The sequence below is a fragment of the Aspergillus pseudoviridinutans genome (assembly GCF_018340605.1).
Source record: "Aspergillus pseudoviridinutans IFM 55266 DNA, scaffold_1, whole genome shotgun sequence".
Taxonomy (NCBI): Eukaryota; Fungi; Ascomycota; class Eurotiomycetes; order Eurotiales; family Aspergillaceae; genus Aspergillus; species Aspergillus pseudoviridinutans.
Genome location: NW_025091281.1, coordinates 1,387,776 through 1,413,823, shown reverse-complemented (window position 1 = coordinate 1,413,823; position 26,048 = coordinate 1,387,776). Strand labels below are relative to the sequence as shown.

The following is a 26,048-nucleotide window of genomic DNA, read 5'->3' as shown; positions in this document are numbered from 1 at the left end:
CTATGGTGGCACTATGACTCGTCATCTGCCAATTGGATCTCCGGGGAGATATCCTACCAGCGAGGCGTTTTGGTGTCTTTTTCTGTTCGAGGGTCATGGATTCTCAATTGTCAGTACGACAGGAGATCCTCTAATGAGCATGCCATGATTATAGTATATATAGAGACCATTCGAATGCTCTAGATTTTAACGCCGCCCTCAACACTGCCGTCGCTGCTGCCAGCGTCATTAGATTCTTGTTTATCCTGGTGGCAAGCTTTGCCCTCGGGGACAACTTTTGGGTCCCCTGAAGATGTGAAATCCAGGCTTCTCTCTGCCACAACTCGGTATTTCTCTCCCAAACGTGCATTCATCCCACTATCGTCAGGATCAAGCTTCTTCGCGCCCATCTCACATATACATATTGTCTCGAGTGGGATGTCCTTCGCCCAGACGAAAGGGAATGCATCTACCCTCTTCAGAGATGACATTTTCTGTTTCTTTTCCGGGGGCGAATTGTGAAACTCGCTGCCACTGCCGTCTGTACTGCTGGCGGAATTTGACCCACTTTCGGTACCAGTCTCGTTGTTAGCGATTTGTTGCCTTTCTATTTCCTTGGGGTGAGAGGTCACTGTAATGGATGTAGACCGTGGCGTTGCCCTTTGACTATCAAGGTAATAGTCTCGGTAGTGAGCAAGAATATCTCGTGCATCGAAGGTGTATTGACTGTTTCGGCGGTTACCGCTGTTTTGAGGGCCTCCTCCTCGCCGTCGACCACGGACATAGATCGTGTTCACCACCGTAGCATGAAGGAGAAGCGGTCGAACTTTGAGCTTAGACTTCGTTTGCGTGGCGGTGGCGACCGTGGTCGTGATGGGTTCGCGAGTTTGCGAATGTGCTTGTGCGGACTCTTCCGCCAAATCGACGGGCATTTCTTGAAGAAGGGCTGTATGATTCTTGATTTGGGTATCTGTATGGGATTGAGGCTCAGCTCGGTGCACTGTACTCGTTGCGTCTCCGGTGTCCATTTCCATGTCTTTGGCTGACTTCTGGGGCTCAGTCTCGTCTGAGCCTGGCTTGTTCTTGATATGTTCGCCTTGCAAAAACCCTGCTTCTAAGAACTTGTTCCGTAGCAGAACGCAAAAGGGATAGAGGCGAGACGTGGAATCCACAGGAGCGGCATGAAGGACAGTAGCCGCGCGCCCCCTCGGAAGCGCATGTAAGGATTCGAGAGAAATCGTCAATGGTGCGTAGGTGCTCCGTGGGACGATGGCGGAAGCAGAGTCACCTTCGTGCTCCAGTCTTGATGGATGAGATTCCTCATGCTTTCCCACTGCGCCTGTAAAGTCAGACTGATGTCGAGGCGACAAACTCCTTTTCCGGGACCGTCTTGATCTCTTGGCAATCTCCTCTGCCTCATGCATTATGGACGCCAAATCAAGTGAGTGGAAGAACTCGATTGCTTCTTCCAGCCGTTCTTTCGTAGGAAGACTCATCACCCCCAGCGTTAGATGGAGAGTGCCGACGGGACGCACCGCGCCATCGGGGATGAGCGGCCGTTCAGCGGAAACTTGCTGTTGTATGGAGCCATTCTCATCTGAATGCGAAACCGAGGGAATGGCAGCTTTGAATGTTGATAAAGAAGATTCCAGCTGAGGTAGCGAGATGTCGTTCACCAACGGAAGGCACAAAAAGTGTGTCAGCGGAGGCCTCTTTTCCCTCTTAGGGAAAGTCCGTGGTGCTCCATTTCTCTTCTTCTCGGACATGTTCAAATGATAAAGACGGAAATAAAGGCTTGTTGATGGTTGAAGCAGAGGCCTGAAAGGCCTGAGAGTTTTCATATGTGATAAGAGTTATGCCGCTTGAGGATAGTAGTGAAGTGTCATATGGGAACTCGCCATAGCAAAAACATGGCCCCCTATATAGAAAAATTATAGTGATAAATGATCAGTTGCTACCACAATGAGTAGGAATAGACATAAATCGAGTCATTAGCTGCTTGAAGAATATGGGGGTATGGAGGAAAGGAAGCTCATGTAGAGCTATCCACAGCTAAGCTGCATCGAGGAAAGACTATGACATATGACGCGCATCTTCGTTTCTCCTCCGCATTTCATCCAACCTTCTCCATCCTCTCCCTGTTCGGCATTCACGCATMCCCTTTATAGTCGATTGAAGGCCAGCTGTATAGCTCAAAAATCACTCAAAATGCTTTCGCGCATTCCTCGATCTGCTGTCTTCTCCGCCGCTCGTCCTTCTCTCCGCGTATGCCGGATCCCAGCAACGGCGCCCGCAGCCATACATCTTCAACCCCGATTGAACAGCGTCAGCCACTCGTCCCAGGCATCCCGTCGAGGGTTCCAATCCACTAGTTGCATCCGCAAGGGCATCTTCCCTGATTCCGCAGACCCTCCCGCCCCGAACCCACAATCGAATAACGTCGCCGGCGCGTCCACTCATGTCACGGAACCCTCGCCATTGACTGACGCGCAGTATCACGAATTCGCGGAGTACTATCTCAATGTGATTCAGAATGAAGTGGAGAAGGCACAAGAGGAGGGATCTGATATCGAGGCAGAGTATAGTGTACGTATTGCGGGCCTGCGTTCTAGATTTTTTTCTTTTCCTTTCCTCTCCGAGGCAACTCATGCCGCCCTCGTGATCTGCAAGACATCTTTGGCTAACTCGCGGTTCGATTATGACCTCTAACTCTAGGCTGGCGTAATGAATATCTCAGTTCCTGGTGTAGGAACCTACGTCCTGAACAAGCAGCCTCCCAACAAGCAGATCTGGCTCAGCTCGCCAATCTCCGGCCCTAAGCGGTACGACTGGGTTGTCGAAGGGGACCGAATGTATGAGAAGCAGGACTCACATCCCTTCGGTGGGCAATGGATCTACCTCCGCGACGGGTCCAATTTAACGGAGCTGTTGAATGCGGAGCTGTCATTGAACATTGCAAAGGACGTCTACACCGAATTTGAGAAATGATTGTCGAGTTGGCCAAGGAGTATGCGGATGATCAGGCGATGTTTAAGGTTACCACATTCCATGACGAAGAGGTTACGGTGTATGATATGGTGATCTTGTTCAACATTTCAGTTTCGTCCATGGAAACGATGTAAAAACCCGCATCAAGTGTATATTCACTTGCTGCGCAGATATACAATCATGAATTGAGAGTTCACCAGAATAATGATCTTCTTTCATCCCAGAGCCAAATTTCTTCACAACCAAAACGCCCATACATGTCATACTTGACGTGACTTAGGTCAACCTTTATCATGACCAGGGTCGGATATAGCAGTGATGTGCCGTTGCCTCAAGGCAATGCGTCCTGACAGTGACGAAGACAATGTAGTCAACAGTTGAGTCGCTCGCAGTGTGCGCACATGCATTGACTTGGATACGCGAAACCAGAAAAGCCACGAAGACCCGACGGCTGCAGTTGTGGCGTGATTCTTATATCCTCCATCAACGGACTAGAATCGTCACTCCGAGGGAGGCCGTTTCGGTTTGATAAGTTGGAGTACGGGCTACCGGTAACTCGTGCGGCGTTTCAGGAATCGGCACGAGAGACCTTGTGTCCTCTTGATGATATCTCCTGTCTCTGGCGGATTTACGCTTGCACAGAAACTGCACCTGGTGCCGGCTGATTATCATCTTTGGGAAGATCAGACTGCAAGTAGAAAACATTGTCAGCGACCCATATTCTGTGATCCTGAGGAAATATTGATTCTGTCGAGGCAGAAATTGGCGAGCGTACCACTTCAAAGATAACCCGAATCATCAAGCTGCAACTAGGGCAAACAGCAATATCTTCGCCGTCGCGCAAATCATCGATTGCGATTTCGAATCTGTCGCCACAGGGGCACGGGTAATGGTATATCTGGAGATTTGGGTCGAAGGTCATGTCTTCGATCTCGATTTCGTCGTAAATCGAAAGAGCTTCGTCGGCCATATTGAGCGCTCGTATCTTCTCGTGTGCGCTGACGAGTCAAATTATGATATCTCTATTGTAATGACAAAGTTGAGAGCAGTCTATATCTTTATCACCGTAAAAATTTTAGTGGGTCGATCATGTGACTGCGGGGAGTTCTGATAAGGGCCAAAGGCACGACTCCGCAACTGACGCGCGAGTCCTACTCACGTCACACGTTGAAAGAACGGCATTGTATTCTTCATGAGCAAGGGTATCTCCAAACAATGTAAAAGGTTTCTAGACACTTAGTCTCTGAATCTCCAACTTCACCGCCTCGATCTCTTTTATGAGCGATCCGTACCGTCGGGCGATCTCTCGCATCGGGCCAGACTCAAAATGCTCTTTGGCGCTACGAGCAGATGGTTCATGAGCCTCAGAGTCCACACCTTCGTAGGCTTTGAGTTCCTCAAGAAGCTTTCCTTGTTTCTCCTCCAGTCGTTCACGAGTCTCCCGGAGATGCTGGCGGTATCGGTCAAGGGCAGTAACAACCTCGGGAGTATAGAGTGTTGCTGCGGTGTCTAGTTTCATTATACTTTCGAAGTCATGAGTTTCAAGGGACCTTGTCATCATGCGGAGTAATTCTTTTGATCAAACGTACCTTAGCTTCGCTTCCACGCCTTGCGCAACCAGAGCAAGATGTTCAGCCTTAGCCTTGGTAGCCCTGGATAGCGCGCCGTGTTTTACGCGCTCAAGCAACACAACCGTATGCTTCAGTATCTCAGCGCGTGTTTCCAGGACCTTTGCCGCTGTTATCGCCATCCGTGCACGAGCAGCTGGTATTCGCGACAACTGTATCTGGCGCAGGTTTTGCAGTCGCTCCCGGAGCTGTGATGCGAGAGGAGCCTGTGGTTTCACTTTGGATTGGTTACGGCTTGTTCGAACACGAGCCCGAGTAGGCAATGTAGATGTATGCGGTATCGCAGGTGCAGACGCCGCGCAATCTGGGCTCTTTCCGGCGTTCGCAACTGCTCGGAGATCTTCAAGGGCGGACGACAAGGCGTTCGAAAAAGGTATGACTAGTGCAAGAATGATGGAATAGAAGGCGTCAATATCCGGAGCCAGGAGGGATAGAGCATGAGAATGTGCGCTCTCGTGGTCGTCCCCATCCTCGAGGTCAAGCCGACTAGGGGATGATTCCAGGTAGAGGGTAATTACGGCGAGAGGGTCGCGATACTGTCCAAACAGACTTTTAGTAAACTAACGCTTATTTTCGACTCAGGTAAGTTTATCCTGACATCATCCGGCAACCCACTGTCAGCGTCAAAAGCCAGCTGCTGTAGCGTCTGTTGCTTGATCTTTTTGCTTGCGCTTCGCACTCGGCATCTTCTCAGTTCCTAGAAGCAGTAAAGCCACGGGTCAAATCTGCATCGTATTTGATTCTTGCACGGCCATTTTCATCCACGCTACCAATGCTCAAGTCAAGTGGCGGCTTGAACGTACTTCCAGTACTGCTTTTCTGGCTGGCTGCTCATCATTGGCCCGTGTCGAGCCGTCAGCATTGAGTAAATTCTTCGTCAAATGCTGATAGAGTTTTCCGAATTGGGAATTATTTTCAAGGATAACCGGGTCGCAGGGTGGTATCATTTTCGAAATCGGCTTGGAGTTGGAAGTTCCCAAGAGGTGTAAACAAAGCCGCAAAATCACCTGCCTATCTCTCCGTGCTCCCGCGTTACCGCCAGGTCGACCCGTGACTGCGGATGTAATCTACGACTAGAGGCACAAACTACAGCTAGGTATAAGTCAACAACCAGAACAAGAAAGGTCGGATTTCGAGGCTTTTGCGCTTTCATTTTCACATTTGTTTCGTAATCATACATGTATCTGCTGCGCCATAATCTTTTCCCAACGAATCCGGGCGGCGTCCTGCGAGCCCCGGGCACTGATACTCACATAGACGAGTACGCTCGTGCCTTGGTTCCAAGTTCCCTCACTCAAAGCTCTAAGGCCGACTTCAGGAATTTTGGAATTCTGCAAGGTGACACATTGTTCCCTCAACCAAGAACCACGGAACCACAAGAACGAGCTCGAGAGTTATGAAGTGGTATCATAGAAACAAGGTAATGGGTAGAAGAAACTGCCATGCTGCTGACCCTCAAATTCAAGCCATCCGCCACGTAAGCTGATCGTAATTTCGCTCCATGGACCTGCGCAGACTCGCCCGATAGGATAGTAAAAGGCAAAGAAAAAGAGGAGGGAAAAAAAAAAAAAAAAGAAAAAAACACAAGGTTCGAACCCGGAAGACGAGAGTAAGATGGTTATGTACAGAGAGTCCAGAACTTGATTTCAAGGCCAGACTGTCTTCCAAGACAAAACGAGTCGCTAAAAGGGCATAATAGAATCTCAAAGTTCATGCGTTGACTCAGGGGAAATGCTGACGAGTGACTAGTCATGGAGTTGCCACAGGAGGGCACCGTGAAGTTCCCGCGAGTTGGAGCAGACAAAGGGCCTACTCTTCCTCGCTTTCTTCAGAATCATCCTCTGAATCATCGCTACTTTCATTCGCTTCCACAGACGGGAGAAGATCGGGAGAACGGCCGCCACCGCCCTGGAAACGAGAGAGGTTGCTCTCGAGCATGTTAATCTGAGCCTCCTGCTCATACTTGCTCATAGGCTTATTCTTCTTTGGCTTTGGAGCAGCCATATTTGCTGCAGTAGAAGCGGTCATATCCTCCTCTTCTATGACATGCGGGGCGTTCTTCTTGACGAACTTCAGTAACATCAATAGAACCTCATTAGGGAGCTCATCGATGTCAAGTTCAATCTCGGTCTCTTGTGTACCCTGAAATGAAACATTAGTACATACCATTTGAGATGAAGCTGGAAGTTAAAACTCACTTTCAAAGCTGGAACGTTGCTTTGGATAATCTTGAGGGCTTCCTGCATCTTCTTGTCCGGAAGACTACTTATCCCGTTCGAGATGATCTGCTTTTCGTGATAAGTGACGTAGCGCTGCTTTTCTGGCTTAGATGACTTGGAGGAAGTCTTCTTGTCCTTCTTGCCCAAGGGGACGGTTCCGCTCTTCTTCGAATCCTTCTTTCCAGACTTAGACTTGCTAGGCTTTTTCGAACCAGGTGGTGTCTTCTTTTTCTTCTGTGTAATCGCTTCCACTTGACGTGACATTTCAGCAATTTGTTTCTGCAGCATGGTTAACTTCTCGTTATCGTAGTCGCTCTCGTCTTCCTCTTCCTCGCTTTCTTCAGAGGAAGAGCTAACGCTCTGGTGTTCTGGGTGGGGTTCATGAGCCTCTAGATAACGTGTCTTCTGAGCCCACTTGTTTTCGAATATCTCCTGGAATCTTTGTCCGGCCATGTAGGTAGGATCTCCAGGAATGTTGAACTTGAAGCAGTTCTTAAATATTTGACGTACGTCAACCTCAAATTCCTTGGCATTCTCGTACTGGCCAGTCTTGAGTTTGGACTGGACAGTGGAAAGATCCATTGGCTTCTTGATAATGCTGTGATAAGTCGGAATGTTCAGTGCAACCGGATCCACAGGGAAGTAGAAGGGGGCAGCCCAGTTATAGTGCTTGGGTTTGTGGAGCTCATCCAAGACTTCCTGACAGAAACGCAGTTCCCACTGGTACTTCTTCTTCTTGGGCTTGGTGGAGTAAGGCAAATCCCGTTTGGGTGGATGAATCGAGCGCTTGGGACGGCCGTCAGTATTGGTAGAGTCACGACGGATCAAAGGCAGGCCTTCTGGTCCAAGAGCAAAAGTCGTGGCCTGAGGGGAAGTGGCGGTCGGGCGAGCTGTAGACGTCCCAATGCTAGTGCGCGGTTCCCGATGGGCCGCTGAAGTTTTGGTGGAAACCTTTTTCGGTTTCTTCTCTTCGACCTCATCAGCCTTAGGTAGGTTCATCATTTGCTTCTCGAATGTGCCTTTGAGCTTCAATCCCTCTTGTGACACCACGTGGTCGGGTCCATTGAAAGTAACTGCATTTTGCACCATCAAATTGAAATCGTCCACGACGGCCTGAGCAGTCTTGTACTCATTATTCTTCAATTTGCGCTCGATTGTTCCAAGATCCATAGGTTGCTTGATAATCTGCGGATAATGGGGAATGTTCATCTTGACCGGGTCAACAGGTTCTCGATAGAAGCGAGCATCATTCATGCGCTTCAAACTCTGAATACCTTTGAGGACGAATTTATGTTGGACCTTAGTCATGGTCGCCTCCCCATTCACAGTGGTGCGGGCAGGTGCTTCGGTCACAGGTGTTGGCAGTTCAGGAAGCTTGACCTCAGCAGAGCCTTCATCTTCCAGCTTGGTACGTTTGGCAGCGGGTTCATCATAGCCGTCTGCATCGCGCTCCCGGGATACCTTCGTCGGAGACATCGGAACATCTGGCGCGTCAGGCATGTCTTGGTCGTTAGTCTGCAGACTCGGTGCAGTCGGCGCCTTACTAGTAGCGTCATCACCGGCCATGGTGTCCAGCTTCGCACTAGTAGGATGATGAGGCAGCTCGGTCTTCACGCCAGCATCCTGTCCATTATTCTCCACCTTGGCATCGGATGACGTATCAGTTGGTAGCTTTGATACATCTTGCGATGCCTCCGTGGCTTGCGGTGAGGCCTGGCTTTTACCAACAGTTGAGCCCGGCTCCCGCATCACAGACGCATTAGGAACAGAGTTGTCCCGGTTTGGCTCTTTGTTTGGTCCATCCGCAGGCGTGGAAGTAAGGGGTTTCTCTTCTTCCTTCTCCGTTGTCGTTGTCGATGGTGCAGGGACGTCCGCAGGTGGTTGAGTAGGTGACTTTGGGGGCGACACAGTGGAGCCGGCGCCATTTGTCAACGATGGCTGTTCAGTACCGTGGCCATTCACCGCGGCGGTCTTGTCATTTTCCTCGTTCGTACCATTGGTCGGCGCTGCTTCCGTCACATGATTCTGCGGGCTACTTCTAGGAAATTAGCGTGCTTGTCAATTTATCAACGTAGTGGAAGAACTCAGTATTGTCAAACGTACCTTGTGCGACCAATATCAACGGATGAGGCACCATTTGGCGACGGCGGCAGTTGAGGCTTGTCCTCCTTGACAACAGGAGGAGCCTCGGGAGGCGGCGTCGCCATTGAGGACAACAGTTATCACCTTTCTTGAGGAGCCCGTAATACAAGGATCTAACGGAGCAGGAAGAGGCTGTTCTCAGTTGAAGTTTAGATAGCGACAACGACAATAATGCACTGAATAGGTATTCTCTGCGCTAACACAGACTAAATGATTCGATTCGGTAACCCGTCAAGCAGAAAATCTGGTTAGATGACAGAAGACACAAGGAGAAGTGTTGCCTCTAGCGGTCGCAAAGAGTCGCGACGCCGAGAAGTGTTGCGGAAGATACAAAAACGAAAGAGATTAGCGCAGGTCGGAAGTGGAGAATGCGACAAGGAGGATTTTATATTGCCAAGAGGCGGTAAGTGAGTAGTCACGTGGGCGGCAAATCAGTTTGACTAAGCTGGAGGCAAAGTCGTAGGAGAAACGGAGAGATAGAAGATTAGCAAAGCGGATAACTTTGCGTCAACCAAAAGAGGAGTCAGGAAAAGGCTGAGAATCAGGTGATCTTCACGTAACAGGTCTCTGACACGTGCCTCTGTCAACACCTGAGGAAAATAAAAGCGTTCAGCAGCCTGGGGGTCAGGTCGAAACTGAAGCTTGGTGTGTTCAGAAATAAGAGTTATTTGACAGGAAATAAGTAGGTGCAGGGGGCTGCGACTGGGATTATGATGTGAGAGCGCGTCGCGAAATACGCGTTGTGATGATAAGAGGCAGTAAGTTGATGAATGTGAGGGCGGTAACCGAGGATACGGAGAAAATAAGATGAAAATATTAATAAATAAGGGCGGTCAGCATCCAGCAGGCAGACGGGGTACCAGATAAGGGTCAAGGTGAATAGGAAGGGCTAGGCGTGACCATGCGCGGGTGCAACGCAGCTCTCAGCTCAGCTCCAGAAACAGAGACTGAGAAAATCCGAGGAGGGTGCTAGAATCCTTAAGTACGAACGGCCGCGTCGCGCTCGTCCGTCCTCTGCCGCTAGCCCCATCTGTGGCGCTAATCCCAATCATTCTAGTTCAAGCCATTTAGCAGTCGCTGATTGGTTGTGCGATGACGCGTTCTACGAGATCTGATATATTATTGGTTGTGGCTTATTCTAGTGTGGGGCCCTTTGTACCAGAAGTTTTTTCTTGTCGGAACCATCATCCATCTTCGAAAAAGACACTCGTAAAAATGATCACAACATTTTCGGGTCGAATGGATCAAAGCAAGCTGCATAAGGAGTCAGAACAAGAGGAGTTAACCCGGCTGTAATGGAGTGAGTCGACAGCAAACTCTTCAAGTCATTTCAGTTCTGTGAGATAATGGTGAATTTGAGGTGAAACTAGCCAACTGGGAGGTCAGATATGACATACCCAAACCTGTTAGGCATTCACATTTAGGAAGAGTAGCATCACAAAATCCTTGGTTTGGAAAGGGTTGTGCTGAGGCTTACTCAGGGAAAAGATCCATGTGCTGGCCGCCTTCTGATTATGGAAGTCAGGGTTGAGCCCTGAGTCAGCCTTCCTTCCCGTCCCCTTGCGTTGTAGGCTTGTAGCTCGTATCAGGCCTAGCGTGTCACATAATGATGCAAGACTGCCTAGTGCCAAGAAGTACCACAAAATTGCGCAAGGTAAACAAGACTCGCCCAAGGCCCTTTTCCTCTTCTGGCAATCGCTCATATGGACACATCCGACCATGACAGAGGGAAGTATCGTAGTAAACCCAGATTGTATGTCTCAATGTAGGCATACGAAAGGACGACTTGACTCGACACACCTACTTCTCCTGAACAGCAAGAGTGATCAAATGCAGCCGAGAGTACTTGTGGCGCTGCCGCAGCCTTGACAATCAGCATCCAGCGAGGAACCTTTCCTGAAAAGCACATTGTACCGTAATTGGAAACTGGAGATGACCGTGTCTGAGCTGCCTCCCTGACTTTGACTGAACGCTTGTTTATGAGGTTGTCTTGAAACAGGGTGATTGGAAACGTACAGCTTCCTGCTCAGAAAGGTCCGTCATAATTGGTGATTAGTAGGCCGGCTGCAGTAACGTCCTCAGCATAGTTGGACGGATTCAGGAGGAGTCAAACATATCAATAGCACTGGTGGTCTGATGCTGTTGCTTGATGTCGAGGTCAGTAGAGATCTGCCGAAAAATGTCATGAGCCCTCATCGTGAAATGAAATGAGGTGAAGGAGACGACGAAGTCTCTTTCTTCATCGGCATGGTCTTCAATTTTTGGGGGGCAAGACAAGCATGACTGAAATTTTCAATCAAGCGAAAAGTAATCATGTTCTGCTGAGGCCTAGCCAGATGATAATCCACAGCCATTTCTTTTCGTGATATTTCAGAAATCATCTGGCAAGGCGACCTAAATAGCACTCTTCGTACTCGTGCTGAATGAACTTTTGAAATCCTTGAGCAGTATTTACTCCGTAGAATGCATGCAAAAGCGGACAGTAGCGGATTAGATAAGACATTTGCTCGCGGAACTTCGCAGACACTAGACCATTTCCAGACTAGCGCAATATAGCCTCTACAGAACTTTTTTTTCCTTCTCAGTAACACTGACCCGGATACGGCGACCGTTGGCAGCTCGACAAGGTCAAAACATTCAGGTCTGCATTGATCCTCATACTTATCGGCGTCTGTCTTGAGTCACCTTTACCCGCAACAATGGGCAAAAAGGCTTCTCGCCCTCCCGTTTCGAAGACTTCGTCCGCTGCTTCGCCCGCAGTGTCCGGCCTCACATACACGGGGAATAAGTCTTCGATACTGAAAGCGTCATTTGCACCCTCTGAGTATCAATTGGCGCTTTTCGCCTCTGTTATTCAGGGTCTCGATGCTCAGCACCTCCGAATTCACGACACAAATACCGGCCGATTACAATGCGAACATGTCCTAGGTCCTAAGGAGACTGTCACATCTCTAGATTGGGGCTACTTCCCTAGCAAACAAAGAGATCGTGATCAGCAAGGGAAGAAGAAGCGGAAGCGCCATTCTGACGTCAATGGTGCTAGCGGTGGATTTGAGCAAGGGGATGTAGTTGTTGCTTTTGGTACAAACGCCTCCGAAATCCGCATGTACTCGCCTACCGAAGACAAGATTGTGGGGGCACTCGAGGGTGTACATGACAAAGGTGTTGTGGATTTTAAGTTCACTGCGAACCGACCGGGTCAGGAAGGTTGGAGTATTGGTGGTGATAACAAACTAGTGCAGTGGGATCTGCGCACCGGAAAGAGTACCAGGTTGGTTTCTTCGACTCATTGACGTCTCAATATAACTCCAACTGACAGTGTTTTGTAGAACAATTCATTTACCGGCATCCACAGGTTATAGCACCCTTTCTCGCCCCGTGCCCTCCAATCCGCCCGTCGTTTGCGCCTCTCAAACGCCCTACCTGATCGACGTTGAGGGAGATGAATCGACAGCATCCTTCCCAGCGATGCGGAACCAGATTCGGGAAATTATCACTTCCTCCACAGAATCCCTCGCGACAGCTCTCTTTCTTGCCTCTGATGGCGATCGCTACATCAATGTCTTTGACGTTGAAGGCCGCAAGCTTGTTTTGAACCTCGTTGCAGATACAGAAGTATCATCCTTGGCGTTGACTACGGGTTCAGGACAAACTCCAGATGACGCTCTGGCGATGGAGAAGCAAATCCTCGCAGCTGTGACCGAAGATGGCACTATTGAACTTTTCACAAGACCATTCGTGCCGCCAAAGGATCAGAGCTCCAAGACCAGTCTCAAAGCGAGGGGAAGGCAGCTCACGAGGCGTGCGGAGTCATCAATCAAGATCACTCAGTCCGAGACTTCGGATGCCTCTGTACCTGTCGTCGCAGCAACTTTCCAAGGAACTGATATTCTAATTGTGTGGGCCGAAGGAGGCATTATTCCGGTCTTTGAGCGCATCAGCTGTATTGATATAGATACTGAGGAGTTAGCTTTCACGGGGTTGAAGAAGATTGTCAAGACCAAGTCTAGCTCGGTTCTTGCCTCGGTTACAACAAATGGAATTCGAGCGGCAGGTGAAACGCAAGTCGATGAATCTCGAGCAGTGGTCGAGCAAGGGGACCTCGTGGAGGATGATGTCGAGATGCAAGACAGCCGGGCGGATGCAACAGTGGCCGACAGTGAGGAGGATTCGGAGGACGACGATGATGATGCGAAGAAGCCGGTTGAGAAGAAGGAAACTCGGCAGCGGAAGCAGAAGAAGGATGCGGATAGTGACGTTGAGATGCGATCAGAAGCCGGAGATGAAGAGGATGCGGAAGAGGAAGAAACGGGAGAGCCATCCTTTGGCGAGCTTTTGCGGGCCAATGCTTCGGAAGAAATTGATGTGGAAGCCGAACTTGAGGACGACGTCCGTATTGGATCTCTTGTCCCTGGAAAACCCAGCGCAGCGGTGCAGCAGATCACCTCTGGCGTCACGTTGTCTACGGTCCTTACGCAGTCGCTCAAGACGAACGACAATGGGATGCTCGAATCATGCTTCCATACGGGTGATCTTACCATTGTCCGTGAAACTATTCAACGTCTCGACTCGTCGCTCGCTGCCACTCTGCTTCAGAAGCTGGCCGAACGTCTCTCATCTCGCCCAGGGCGGTATGGACACCTTCTCGTGTGGGTACAGTGGACGTGTGTTGCTCATGGTGGCGCTCTCGCCGGCAAGCCAGAACTGCTAAAGCGGATGTCTACCCTGTTCAAGGTTATGGACCAGCGCTCGTCGAGTCTGTCTTCATTGCTCTTGCTCAAGGGAAAACTGGACATGTTGCATGCGCAGCTGGGACTTAGACAGTCCCTCCGCGGCGGAGCTGAGGGCATGGACAGCGAGGATGAGGACAACGTCATTTACGTCGAAGGCCAGGAAGAGTTGGAGGATGAGGATAGCGATACCGACACTGCGAAGAACGCTGTAACGCCGCGGACCAAGTCGATACGCGATCAGACCTACGACGAGGACGAGTCCATGATTGACGGTGAGCAGTCTGGTCGGGAGGAGTCGGATGATGAAGAGGATGAAGGCAGCGATGAGGAGGATGAGAACGAGGAAGACGTGTTCGACGTTGAGGCGGAAGAGTCTGTTGGTTCCTCTGATGCTGAGGAATCTTTGGAGGACGAGGATGACGAGGACGACGATGATGCGGAAAGTGCAGGCTCGATGGCAGACTTCATCGCCGACACCGAAGATGACGAGTCGGATGACGGTGGACTCTCTGCGCAACCCCCGCCGTCCAAGAAAGCCAAGTTTGGCGGCAGTGGAGGAAAAGAGAAAAAGTCTGGAAGGAGATAGATAATACCCTGATTCTTCCGCTTTGGGCTCTCATGTCTGGTCTTTGTCTTTCAATTTTCTGTGAACTGCTGCTATGTGGATGGATATTTTTTTTTGAACAAAAGTAAAAGAGACTTTCATTTTTCTGGGTTGTGGCCGCCAACTGTGATTGCATTAGAAGGTGGAAGGACACATCGTTCGCTGTATACATTTAGTTACTACCTAGATTATTGTATATGCTGCACCTAATCTCAAGCTTCCTTCTGGCCCTAGTCATCCTGGATATGAGGCTCATACGGATTCTAAACTATCCCATCATGAACCCCCTCGGCCAATATGACTGATCTGCACGGTGGGAATGATAAATATATATTCTCTTTCCTGGTGATCGCAACCACCCAACCCTCAAAAATCAGCATCCGTCGCTTTACAAGCACCCTGATACAACACTCGATGCGCTGGTTCCTCATCCTCCCTCAAAGGCACAGCTAGCGCGACCGTCGCTTCATCACTTGGATACTCCGTATAATGCCCATCCGCACTAACATCCGCCGTATCCAACGCCAGAATCATCCCATGCTTGCCCCCAAGTATCCAGGCCTCGTCATCTGAATGGGGCAAAGTGATATGTGCCAATCCAGAGACGAAAACCACCCATCTTTCCTCAGATCAGCAACACTCCGGTCCTATATGGCTTTCTGTGGAGGACATAAGCAAGATAGGCTGGAAATGATACATACTGTCTCGTGGGGGCATTGTGTATCCCACCATCAAATTGAGCAGGAATAATACTGTAGGACGCGTTGTCTCCTACAGGTCCCAAGGAAAGCGTAGCGCTGCCTGCAATACCTGGTTGAGTTGATGAAGCGAAACCCGGTTCGAGTGACCAGCATTCCAGGGTCGATTGGTTGTTTCGGGCGCCGATGACCGTGATGTTGAGGGTGGTAGGCATAGATGTCACGGCTGTGGTCGCAATGGCACCTGAGAGAATGGATGCCACAACCTGCAAGGGGGACATCATGATTGCGACAGGCTGCGTGCGTAAGTTGATTGTAAGTTGTAAATCGCAAGCCTAAGCTTTTGAGGATCACTTTCCATCAATTTCAACCAAGCCAGACAAGTCTTCTACTTGAATTGCGCTATTGACCTCTGCGGAATGTCGATCCACGCTGTCTGATTATTATTGAGCCAGTAGAAGGACGCGCGATGAGGCATGCATGACCAGTCAATCCTTGCTAAGATTGACAAGGCCCAATTATCGCTCACAGACGAGACTAATACTATGTTCAACAGTTGCTGAATGGTGCACAGGTGAACCTTCGACCTGTTTACTCTGTGTATACTTCCATCTTGAATAACTGGACAGGGCTGGTACAAATTAGGGGCTAGTACGGAGTGTACACTGTGTACATTATGGTTATGCACAGGGCAAAGACAACATGATCGACACTATTGGATGATCGACCTTTCGAAACAAGATCGTTTGGAAACGAACCACGTAATTGGCCTGGTTCTGGATTCCATAAGCACTGGCGAGGATAGGAGACTATGGCCATTGGACATTGAATAGGAATACGTAAGAATACATTAAAAATATTTACTCTTCTCTGGTCTATAAACAACTTTTTCATCACCGTCCTCTGCCTTCGTGGATATGAATTCATATCGCACCGGAACTGGAACACAGGGGGCATTCCCACAAGAGAACATCCCAACTATCGGATGATTTCGTCCCCAGACTTCTCTAGCCCTTCGAGTCCTTCGAGAATCTGGCTTCCTCCGAAAGGACCGCAAGCTGCCGCCGTACTTTTCTTTGGCCCGCTCCACACCTCGTGAAATTTGACAGTCTGGTCACTTGACGCAACGATAATGCATCCCTCATCCAGCGTACGAGGACACCATAGGCCTCCTTCCTTTGCGCTTGGTCGTAATTGAATGGGGTGCGACGTACGGCGGTACGGTTCGCTTTGCCCTCGCCTGCACTGGACCGTGGACGCTGAAGACGAGATGCTGGTCGCACGATCGAGAAGATCCTGCATAAAGACCTGTGACTTCCCCGGATAACTCACAGCGCAGATAGCGCGCCCACAATGAACTGCACCAGCGTTGCTTATCCCATCCCAACCAGTGCCATACGGACCCCAGGGGATTGCAGCAAGCTGCTCGCAGCTTGGCCACGCAAAGACAGCGATCCTGTACGGGTGCTCTGGCTGTGCGAACCCAAAAGTGGCGACAATCTCCCTTCGTCGTTTGCTCCAAATAAGGCTGGTCACTTGCGCATACACATTGATGGTTGCCAGGCACGCCCCAGACGGGGCGTGCCAGAAATGAATGGCTCGGTCGTTCGAGCCGCCTCCGGTGGCAAGGAGAGACGGTTGCCATGGCGCAAAGGCAATTGCCTTGACGGCTGCCGCATGAGCTAATACATGCTTCTGCCTATTTGGGGGTATCGTTACCGTTCTCTCAGTCCCCAAGGTGAGCGACTCGGTATGTTTAAGGAGTGATGTTTGCGAAGAGCCGAGGCGAAAGTGAGACCACGAAGGAAGCAAATTGAGAAAGTCACGCCGCCTGAATAGTCGCTTGCTTGTGCTTGCAGAAAGACAAGAGAATGCATTCTGACATTGCACGCTTATCGACTGGCAAGTTTGAGCTGATTTACAAGGTTTCGTTGTACGGTTGAGCTGTCGCCAGGGCATGAGGTCACAGAGCTCGAAGATTAGACATGCGTTATCATTTCCTCCAGTGGCCAAGTACGCCCCATCTGGAGACCAGCTTATACCACAAATCCTCTGAGTATGTGCGGAAATTCTGGCAAGTAGGGTGATAGCACCGTTCCAACCAAATTGTTCTCGAATCTCCTCACTGGGCCATTCTACTGAGTAGTACCATATGTTGCCAAGCTCGTCGCCGACAGCAAGGTCCTCTGTATTGACTTCAACGTTGTGGAATCGCTCAGAGAACCTGCGCGTCACTGTTTGCCTGAAAGCCACGGAAGTGATACTGTTGGGATGACTAATTTCATAGCGTGGCTCGGCTTCAGGAGCACTCCAGAGGGTAACCAGCCCGCTTCGCCTACCGACGGCCAGGATGTCTTTGCCTCCGCTCTCGGACGAGAAAGATAGAGAGATTACGAAATTTGAGGGATGATGGTCCGCGAACGGGGGATACAGTACGCCAAAAATCTCCGACCAAACATACACGCGATGGGCAAGACCAACGGCGAGAACGCCAGAAGTAGGTGAATACGCGAGAGTTGTGCAGTAGAAGTCATCGCGAAGATAAGGGGCGTCCAGGATCCGGAATGGGCGCGCTGGTACGATGCACTCAGCGTCCTCTCTTGCATCCGTCGAGGTCCCTGTCAGGCACAAACGTTAGCACATCCGAAGATGGTTTGGAGCCGATACTTCCCGTTGTAAAAGTCTCATCGAAGAATTTACAAAGGACGATTATGTGGTATTATATGCCATTGAAAATCTTTGATATGTGAATGACCCGGGCAAACACAAGTATCTTTTTGTGTCAAAGGGTTGCCATCGAGCATTGTGCTGTAAGCTAACATGCTTTCATAGAATTTGGATAGCTCCCATCATTGAGATTGCCTCATTCAACGTTGATGTTTCACTAAAGGAAGAAAGTAAATTCGTTGACTTACATTGATCTGCCTCTCCCCTTTTCCAGGCACTGCCTTTCCACGTTAACGGAGAGAAACGTTCATAATCAGGGCGAGACGGACTCGGCTTGGACTCGAGCAGAGGCCATAGCCTGCACTTCAGTATCTTGACTATCGGGTCGATATTCAAAGCAAGAGCTACTCTCGACTCGTGCTTTTCTGGCTCTTCAGACGACGCAGCTTGAGAGAAAAATTTGGCCGTATGCACTGGAGCGGTCGCTCGGCTCGCAAGACGACCTCTCGTGTCACCAGGTATCCCTATAGATTGTCTACCTAGCATTGCGGACGTTCCACCGACGCTCCATACTGCCCCAGCGCTGACCTGTCTGAGAGGGTCCCGTGGTCCGAACTCACTGCCACTCCTGATGGCTGAGCCGTTGATGAGGTGGGGAATATAGTGAGGGCTGAAGGTACGCCCGGATTGTGTTCTCGGGGCACTTGCAGATCTGCGCGGCCGCTCAGGCATAAAGGGATCTGACCTCGGTGTGCGTTGTCGCAGAAGCTTTTCTTCAGCGGTCAGGCTCTGCGTAGGCTTTCCCACTCGCAACGGTGTGGACGGAGGATCAACGAATTCTCTCAAAGGGATGAATCTGTCAGGAGAGTTTAGGCTCCTAGAGCCCTTCGCCATTACAACACCATTGAAAGTCCGCCTAAATCTTCCGCGACCTCTCTCAATAGCGGTCTCTTCGGCTGTGCACAGATGCGTCGTAGCTCCAAAACTGTCTGTGCTATTGGGGATCTGCTGCCCGCGGTTCTTCATGCATGAACTTTCAGAAGCAAATGAGCTAATGGACAGCCTCCCGAAGGAAGGCAAAAGAGATTGTACTTCGTCCGAAGATTCACTTGATGTGTCAGATAGAGGCAAAGGAATGGTAGCAGAGTCGACTAATCGCAGGGACTCGCGTTCTTGGGTTGTCGATCGTGTATCATGCAAGAAGCTGCTTGCTGCAGAGACTTCTGAGCTTTTTGAAGAGCGACATGTCGAATTGGTCATTTTGTAACGTGCTCGAGAGACAATATGTATATACTATGTGGGCTGATAAGCGCTATGGAAAAGGAATGAAATATCGTGCCGCTAGCAAAACACGGGGCCATAAGTAGAAACTATGGATGACCAGCACATTGTTGGATCATAACAGGGCCCGACATTGTCAGATGCAAGAAAGTATAGGCAGTGTATGTGGTTGGTTGCGTAGGTTGTCTTTGTATGAGGGCACAACACGTGACCTTTCTGAATCTGGAAGGCAGCTTCTGTTAGGCAAGCGTTACTCCTGCTTCACCATACTTGTCAATCCCCGAAGGAAGTGTCGCAGGAAAAATCCGGAACGACCTGCATATGCTGATGTGACTATTACTTCAATATGGCTGGTGTATATTTCAACGATCTGACCAAATGTAATATGTTCACATCTGGACTAACTCTTGTTCCGTAGCATGGAATTCCCCGCTACAGCTCGTTGGGAGAGCGATCCGAAGAGGCCCTCCAACAGGAACTTCGCAAAATTCAAAACTATCAATCGCTTGACCGGCTTGTTCGTGACAAGGTAGGATTTGATTCTCTTGCTCGTATTTCCTGTTTATCTTCATCCATACCTCATAATAAACGGCAAAGGACTGATGAAGCTTGCAAGATCGCTGGACATGATTACACACCTGAAACTCTGCAAAAGATCTCTGAATTACTGAGCAGCAACCCAGAATACTACACCGTATGGAACTACCGACGGAGGGTTCTGCAACATGAGTTCAATTCGGCATCATCAAACGACTCAGAGGAAGCCGTAACGGGTCAGATAGCAGCGCTGATCAAAAATGATCTGCAATTTCTGATACCCCTCCTCCGGAAATTTCCCAAGTGCTACTGGATATGGAATTATCGCATGTGGCTTCTTGATGAAGCCAAGCGTCTTCTTCCTCGAGCTGTTGCTCGGAGTTTTTGGCAAGAAGAGCTTGCCCTTGTGGGTAAGATGCTTAGCTTGGATAGCAGAAACTTCCATGGCTGGGGTTATAGACGATTTGTCGTAGAGTCACTGGAAAGTCTTGCACCAGAAGACCACGAAGTGCGAAGCATGGCACAGGGGGAATTTGAGTACGCGAAGAAGATGATAGGCACGAATTTGTCCAATTTCTCTGCCTGGCACTATCGCACGAAGCTCATCCAGCGACTGCTGAGCGAGCAGTCCGCCAGTGACGAGACACGCAAGAAGATGCTCGATGATGGTCAGTTCGCCATTCGATCCGAATAGGTGTCTGCTGCTGGAACGATGCTGACAGGGGTAGCAGAACTGGATCTCATCCACCGTGCTCTGTGCGACCCTTACGATCAGTCACTGTGGTTCTATCACCAGAACCTGATGTGTACTTTTGATCCTTCACTATCAGATCAGACGATGGCGCCAAATCTCAGTAATGATGAACGGTTAGAATATTTGCGCAAGGAGATCGATGAGATTCAAGACATGCTTGATGGGGCAGAGGATTGCAAATACATATACCAGGCGCTGATCGACTGTACTCTTTTGGCAAGGAGAGTGGAAGGGACTATGTCGAGTACTGACAAGGAGAACATTTTAAGCTGGCTTTCCGAACTAAAGAAGTTGGATCCGCTACGATGTGGACGATGGCTAGATTTTGAGAAGTCGCTCTGTGCTGATGTATGAACGATTTGGCTATGTAGTGGAAATTCCACATCGATTTCATGATGACCCTCAACTGCATGATCTGGATTATTTATCTACCTTGTACGTTTCTGTCTCTTGAAGTTCCGCCGATCGAGGTGTGGAGCGGGTGACATTCATCTCGAAATTAACATCGGACCAGTTTCAGAATAACAAGTGGCAACAGCGTTTCAGTTACACGATGGGAGCGTATCAGTGGACACAGCAGCTGTTATCTACATTCCTCTATCGAACAGATTGTAGATTGACGTATTCACGTAGACGACCATCAAACTCAGTTGCGTAATAATGATGATGAGAGCTTAAAAATAAGAACAGTGGACAACTCGTACCTGAAACTGTGGGCCAGCCAATTCGCCCTCTCCCAACCGTAGAACTAGATCGAGACCTGCCAATCGAATCACGAAGATACTAGCCAGAAACAGTCTTGGCTCTCCCATCAAAATAACGGTACCTTAGATCCATTATTGAGCGGAGAGAGTTATCAACTCTAACTCCAAGGGACTCAAGAGTAAGTAGGTAGTCATCCATCAAGACATTGGATTTCTTGAAGTTGGGTTTGACCTTCTACTTGTCTTACTTGTTTCCCTTTTCCCCCCCTTTACCAACCCAAGAGTTGCCTGGTGGCTTTGTATCCATTCTTGAGTTCTGACCATCCAACCTCCGCTCCCTTTCGAACTTATCGCACCTCCGCCCACTGCTTGCCTCCCCCTTCCCTCCCCTATCATGGACTTTTGTTGCCCTGATCTCCCGGCACCTCTTATTTCATAATCGAAAATATTTTAGAAACCATTAAAGAGCTTTCTCTAAGATCGAAATCGTCCGCCTAGCTGGCTCCAGGCGGTCGAGTGCACCATGTCTTCCGGACGAAACAGTGCCGAGTACAACGGGGTGAGTCGTCTTTTCCGGCATTTGTTCCTACTTGGGAAATATTGACTGACGATGATGTTGATAAGGACTCATTCGATGACGCCTCTGAAGTACAGGCTACCAGCAACCCCAACCTCACCGTCTCGATTCCTCAGAGCTCATCTACACGCTCTCTCACAGACAGCCCTCCGAGCGGAACAGGTGCAACACCTCAGTTCACCGAAGCGCCATCTCTCCCACCTGTTTTTCAGAACGAAGATAAGAAAGATGAAGATATGGAAGATGCCAGGTCAGAAAGGCAGTCTGGGACGGATGAAACGCCTCGCAGGACCAAATCTCCAAAATCGCCCTTGTTGACGGCACACCGACTATCGACGACTTCTCTTGACGAAGTGAATCTTGCCAGTAACAATTTAGATGACGTTACCCTGCAGAATCACGACTTGGGCCAGGAGCCCATGCCCGACGTTCCCCCTGTACCTTCCCGAAATTCAGCATCCTCCGCTCAAGGCGTGCCCCTCCAAGGACTATCTGGCAACCTCCCTTCCAACTCGTGGGGTTTGCCTCCCGTGAACAAGACCCCGGCGCCAGCGGCCCCAGTTCCAGCGCCGCCCCTAACCCGAAAGCTTACCGGCCCCTTCGCCTGGCTTTCCCGAAGCTCAACGGCGAGTCGCGAGGTCAAGTCGCCTCCACCACAAACTAGTCGGCGGAACACGGCTGCGTCCGTCTCTACTCTCTCGAGCAATTCCGAGTTGACCAAGCATGACGGAGAAGATTTGGATGGTTCAGCGGCCAGGAGACCAAGGCGCAGCAGCCTAAAGGACCAATTCAAGTTACTAAGGATGCGGGATGAAGGACTGGTTTCGGAGAACGACGGAGCAAGTGTCGCGTCAGGACGGGCAAGCATCAGTCATTCTGCTGGAAGTCCTCCCAGTATACCCGAAGAAGAAGAACATGCCTCTGCTCCACCTCTTGCATCGCCGCCCACTGTTCCGCCTACGGTCAATCCCAATCTGCCCCCGGGAACGGTCTCGGGGTTATCTGCCTCTGCCACCGATGCGTCTGCCCCTGTCGATTGGGAAATGTGGCAGCAACTTGTAAATCATGGTCCGCAGGCGCTCAAAGGCCCGAATTCAGAAGAGATTAATGCGGCCATCAAGCGAGGAATCCCTCAGACCATTCGAGGTGTCATCTGGCAGATTCTGGCTGACAGCAGGAATCCGGAGCTGGAAGAGGTCTACAGAGATCTAGTTGCTCGCGGCACGGATAAAGAAAAGCAATACACAAACGGTACAGGGGAACCGGAGTCCCTAGCTTCGTCTCGCGCGTCTGTGCGATCAGAGAACTCAACCGCGCACTCGAACCACGGATCTTCTCCGAGCCCCTCCCAGGAGATTGATCCTGAGAAGCTGGCTAAAGAGCAGGCGGCTAACGAGATAGCTCGCAAAAAGAAAGCCAAGGAAGATGCCGTGGCGCTCCAAAAGCTGGAGAAGGCTATTCGTCGCGACCTTGGTGCACGCACCAGCTATTCTCGGTACTTCGTCTCACAAGGGAACCAAGAAGGCCTGTTTGGTCTGTGTAAAGCCTACGCTCTCTACGATGAGGCCGTGGGATATGCGCAGGGGATGAACTTTATTGTCATGCCACTCCTGTTCAACGTAAGGACTCAACCCTAACTTGCACTCAGTGGGAGAATCATATTGTCTAACTACAAGTCCCCGTAGATGGATGAGGCCGAAGCCTTCACGCTGCTAGTGAAGCTGATGAACAAGTATGGCCTCCGAGAGATGTTTATCCATGACATGCCTGGTCTCCATCGCAATTTGTACGTCTTCGAACGTCTGCTGGAGGACTGGGAGCCAGCCCTCTACTGTCACCTTCGCCGGCGAGGTGTCCATCCCCAACTTTATGCCACTCAATGGTTTTTGACCCTTTTCGCCTACCGTTTCCCGCTACAACTTGTTCTCCGAATCTATGACTTGATATTCGAAGAAGGTCTTGAGAGCACCATTCTCAAGTTTGCAATCGCTATCATGCGCCGCAATGCTGAGACCCTACTGACAATGAAGGACATGACGCCACTCACTACTTTCCTGAAAGAACGCCTGTTCGATGTCTACATTGACAAACAGCCTTCACCATCTTCGATTCTTGAGTCGGGGTTCTTCGGCAGCTCTGGCGCAGCGGACAAGGAGGTCTATAGGGCGGATATTATGGTGCAGGACGCTTGTGCGATTGATCTGGCCCCCGGAACGATTAGCGCCTACACTGCGGAGTGGGAAGAAAAAGTGCGGACGGAGCGAGAGCGTGAAGCTGAACTGGAAGGGCTCAGGAATACCGTGGCCAACCAAAGTGCTCGGATACGCCTCCTAGAAGAGCAAGCCGAGGCATCTGATAAAGAGCATGTACAGCTGGCTTCAGAACTCGTGCACCTCAAGGTGGAAAATGAGGAGCTCACCGACATCAATGATGCTCTGAAACTTCAGGTTAGCGAGTTGAAGATTGTTGTGGACAAGCAGCCCGCAGAGGTTGAGGAGAAGCTTCGCACAGAAATGGACCGGATAATGAAGCGCAATATGGAAGTTCAAAATGAAAATCGATCGTTGTCAGAGCAGATGGCAGAGATGGAGAGGGAGCTCGTGGAGGCGAAGATGCAATGGGCTGAGGTAAGCATTTAGCGATTGTTGAGATGATCTGTCCCAATCTAACGTTTTGCTGCAGATACACGAAAATTACGAGAACCTCAAACAGAAATGGAGTGATCTTCGCAAAGCTCTTGATTAGACTTGCGGATGTGTTATGCAATCCGATTCCGGGCCCTCTACCACGTTCAGCAGTATCTTCCGAGCTCTATTTTTGCCAAACCGCTAATCATACGGAGCCAGTGTGCACTGGCAGTTTCTCACGTACATTTATGACGCCTATCCGCCGGCCATGACCAGCTTATACTGCATGTCTACGGGAGCTCCACTGTGCAATTGGATGGATGTCGAAGTGTAGAAAATGTTGTTTCATTGTGACCTCCGCACGTCTTGCGTTCCCCTCGGCCTGTGGTTACTGGGAAGGGAAGACTACAAGCACCTGTCCTCGACAGCTTTGACGAGATGATGCGATGCCGCTTGCGAGGGACACAACTGCAATTACTGGGTCTCAGTTTGCCGCATTTATGCTGAACCAGTAATCTCCCTCATGTTGACTCGATACTATTGCCAGGTCCCTGACCGGAGAGTTCTGGATTTGCGATTATGGCAAAGAGCATACTTGATGTATGCCATGTATATCATCGAATAGAGATTATCCAAATACGTGCATGAACTCGTCATTCAGCCTAGCTTTCTATACAAGCATGACCGGTCCTGTATTCCCGTAATCATATCACCACAAGTCTTCAGGAGAACGTAACTAAACAATATTGACTTAATTACAGTACACTCTCGAAATAAGTCGTGAGAACATCTTCCTTCGCTGGCCCCGCCACAGCTTTCAGCGCCTTATGCGCCTCACACTCGTTATCATAGTACTTCATGTCCTCCATTGAGGCAAAGGTCGTCTTCACAGAGATATTGAATCCCTTGTTGCGAGGATCCGGGAACGATTCGCCAGCCGCCGCGCTGAGAATGTACGGTTTGCCATCCTGTGCTCCCGTCAATATCCATCCAACTTCAGAGCCGGAAGAAACAAACCTTCACAGCGGTTTTCGCAAGAACCTTGTACTGCTCCAAGATGCGGGCACGGTCTTCCGCCTTGGGGACGTTGAAAAGAGTGATGCGTTCGATGGGGGCCATTTTCGAGACCCGGGGCGCGTAATTTCCGCGGCGTATATACCTATAAGAGGGGATCTTTCAAGAGAAGGTAACGTACTTGAGATGGAAATAGAGAGGAGGGGAGGCTGATTCAAATAGGCTCGAGCCACCCTCTTTCCGCTACCGGATGGATATCGCCGGCTATTTATATGGGCCTGGGGGATCCCCGCGATGTGGGGTATGTGTAGACTTTTGGGTTTCCTAGTGATCGCTATGATTGTTCTTGGAGTCTCTAACTACATGCTTCTTAGAATTGGATCTGATTTATTATGCAAGGTACAGTGTAGTACAGGCCTGACTGCCGACGAGTGAGCACTTCTGACGGATGCGCGCAGTAGTGTCTACCCTCGGTTCAACAGCCACTTAATGTACTCTGCAATATCTGTCGAAAACCACACAGTCCGGGGATATTGAACACTACGAAGAGTATCATCCGTCGTTGTCTACCATTTCGCACATCTGGTTTGTGTGTTCATAGTTGTACACTTTTGAGTAGACAGTTGTGCAGACGAAAAGGAAGCGCGGAAATCCTCCGCTGCGGGCGCCATATTCCGCCCCGTTCTCTGATGAGCTTCGGCTAAGTGAGTTACAACGAGCGCACTCGCTCTTATTCCACTCAGCCTTTCATCTGCATATTGGTCATCGTTCCTGAGTTCTGAGGTAGTCGGACTTGGTTTTCAATTCAGAGTAGTGAGATGGTTCAGAAACAAACATGTACGCTGTCTCCAACCTATTAGACACTATGCGATGAAGAATTGTGTGATACGGAGTAT

General features: G+C 49.9%; 11 protein-coding genes across 11 annotated transcripts; 4 read left to right on the top strand and 7 right to left on the bottom strand.

Annotated features, from left to right (window-relative positions):
* Nucleotides 1-179: 179 nt before the first annotated feature.
* Nucleotides 180-1,745, bottom strand: Asppvi_000505 (uncharacterized protein; the record flags this gene model as incomplete). Its single annotated transcript, XM_043296814.1, has 1 exon — nucleotides 180-1,745. The coding sequence occupies one exon, from the start codon at nucleotides 1,743-1,745 to the stop codon at nucleotides 180-182; it is 1,566 nt and encodes a 521-aa protein (XP_043152749.1).
* Nucleotides 1,746-2,187: 442 nt separating this feature from the next.
* On the top strand, nucleotides 2,188-2,967 carry Asppvi_000504 (frataxin family protein; the record flags this gene model as incomplete). The annotated part of the gene is made up of 2 exons (XM_043296813.1): nucleotides 2,188-2,565; nucleotides 2,695-2,967. The coding sequence occupies 2 exons, from the start codon at nucleotides 2,188-2,190 to the stop codon at nucleotides 2,965-2,967; spliced, it is 651 nt and encodes a 216-aa protein (XP_043152748.1).
* A 628-nt stretch (nucleotides 2,968-3,595) lies between these two features.
* Nucleotides 3,596-3,937, bottom strand: dph3 (CSL family zinc fnger-containing protein; the record flags this gene model as incomplete). Its single annotated transcript, XM_043296812.1, has 2 exons — nucleotides 3,596-3,655; nucleotides 3,743-3,937. The coding sequence occupies 2 exons, from the start codon at nucleotides 3,935-3,937 to the stop codon at nucleotides 3,596-3,598; spliced, it is 255 nt and encodes an 84-aa protein (XP_043152747.1).
* Nucleotides 3,938-4,195: 258 nt separating this feature from the next.
* On the bottom strand, nucleotides 4,196-5,542 carry Asppvi_000502 (uncharacterized protein; the record flags this gene model as incomplete). Its single annotated transcript, XM_043296811.1, has 4 exons — nucleotides 4,196-4,490; nucleotides 4,557-5,131; nucleotides 5,194-5,292; nucleotides 5,399-5,542. The coding sequence occupies 4 exons, from the start codon at nucleotides 5,540-5,542 to the stop codon at nucleotides 4,196-4,198; spliced, it is 1,113 nt and encodes a 370-aa protein (XP_043152746.1).
* An 862-nt stretch (nucleotides 5,543-6,404) lies between these two features.
* Asppvi_000501 (putative transcription regulator BDF1) lies at nucleotides 6,405-9,021 on the bottom strand (the record flags this gene model as incomplete). Its single annotated transcript, XM_043296810.1, has 3 exons — nucleotides 6,405-6,737; nucleotides 6,794-8,846; nucleotides 8,918-9,021. The coding sequence occupies 3 exons, from the start codon at nucleotides 9,019-9,021 to the stop codon at nucleotides 6,405-6,407; spliced, it is 2,490 nt and encodes an 829-aa protein (XP_043152745.1).
* Nucleotides 9,022-11,655: 2,634 nt separating this feature from the next.
* Asppvi_000500 (WD40 repeat and Utp12 domain-containing protein) lies at nucleotides 11,656-14,275 on the top strand (the record flags this gene model as incomplete). The annotated part of the gene is made up of 2 exons (XM_043296809.1): nucleotides 11,656-12,227; nucleotides 12,286-14,275. The coding sequence occupies 2 exons, from the start codon at nucleotides 11,656-11,658 to the stop codon at nucleotides 14,273-14,275; spliced, it is 2,562 nt and encodes an 853-aa protein (XP_043152744.1).
* Nucleotides 14,276-14,659: 384 nt separating this feature from the next.
* Asppvi_000499 (uncharacterized protein) lies at nucleotides 14,660-15,272 on the bottom strand (the record flags this gene model as incomplete). The annotated part of the gene is made up of 2 exons (XM_043296808.1): nucleotides 14,660-14,912; nucleotides 14,995-15,272. The coding sequence occupies 2 exons, from the start codon at nucleotides 15,270-15,272 to the stop codon at nucleotides 14,660-14,662; spliced, it is 531 nt and encodes a 176-aa protein (XP_043152743.1).
* Nucleotides 15,273-15,969: 697 nt separating this feature from the next.
* Asppvi_000498 (WD40 repeat domain-containing protein) lies at nucleotides 15,970-18,684 on the bottom strand (the record flags this gene model as incomplete). Its single annotated transcript, XM_043296807.1, has 2 exons — nucleotides 15,970-17,609; nucleotides 17,907-18,684. 2 exons carry the CDS (start codon nucleotides 18,682-18,684, stop codon nucleotides 15,970-15,972), a joined length of 2,418 nt encoding a protein of 805 aa, XP_043152742.1.
* A 601-nt stretch (nucleotides 18,685-19,285) lies between these two features.
* On the top strand, nucleotides 19,286-20,584 carry Asppvi_000497 (Rab geranylgeranyltransferase BET4; the record flags this gene model as incomplete). The annotated part of the gene is made up of 4 exons (XM_043296806.1): nucleotides 19,286-19,294; nucleotides 19,358-19,468; nucleotides 19,556-20,144; nucleotides 20,199-20,584. 4 exons carry the CDS (start codon nucleotides 19,286-19,288, stop codon nucleotides 20,582-20,584), a joined length of 1,095 nt encoding a protein of 364 aa, XP_043152741.1.
* An 873-nt stretch (nucleotides 20,585-21,457) lies between these two features.
* Nucleotides 21,458-24,256, top strand: Asppvi_000496 (putative GTPase activating protein (Gyp5); the record flags this gene model as incomplete). Its single annotated transcript, XM_043296805.1, has 4 exons — nucleotides 21,458-21,493; nucleotides 21,559-23,130; nucleotides 23,197-24,138; nucleotides 24,194-24,256. The coding sequence occupies 4 exons, from the start codon at nucleotides 21,458-21,460 to the stop codon at nucleotides 24,254-24,256; spliced, it is 2,613 nt and encodes an 870-aa protein (XP_043152740.1).
* Nucleotides 24,257-24,893: 637 nt separating this feature from the next.
* Nucleotides 24,894-25,257, bottom strand: Asppvi_000495 (Dabb family protein; the record flags this gene model as incomplete). Its single annotated transcript, XM_043296804.1, has 2 exons — nucleotides 24,894-25,106; nucleotides 25,156-25,257. The coding sequence occupies 2 exons, from the start codon at nucleotides 25,255-25,257 to the stop codon at nucleotides 24,894-24,896; spliced, it is 315 nt and encodes a 104-aa protein (XP_043152739.1).
* Between the last annotated feature and the right edge of the window lie 791 nt (nucleotides 25,258-26,048).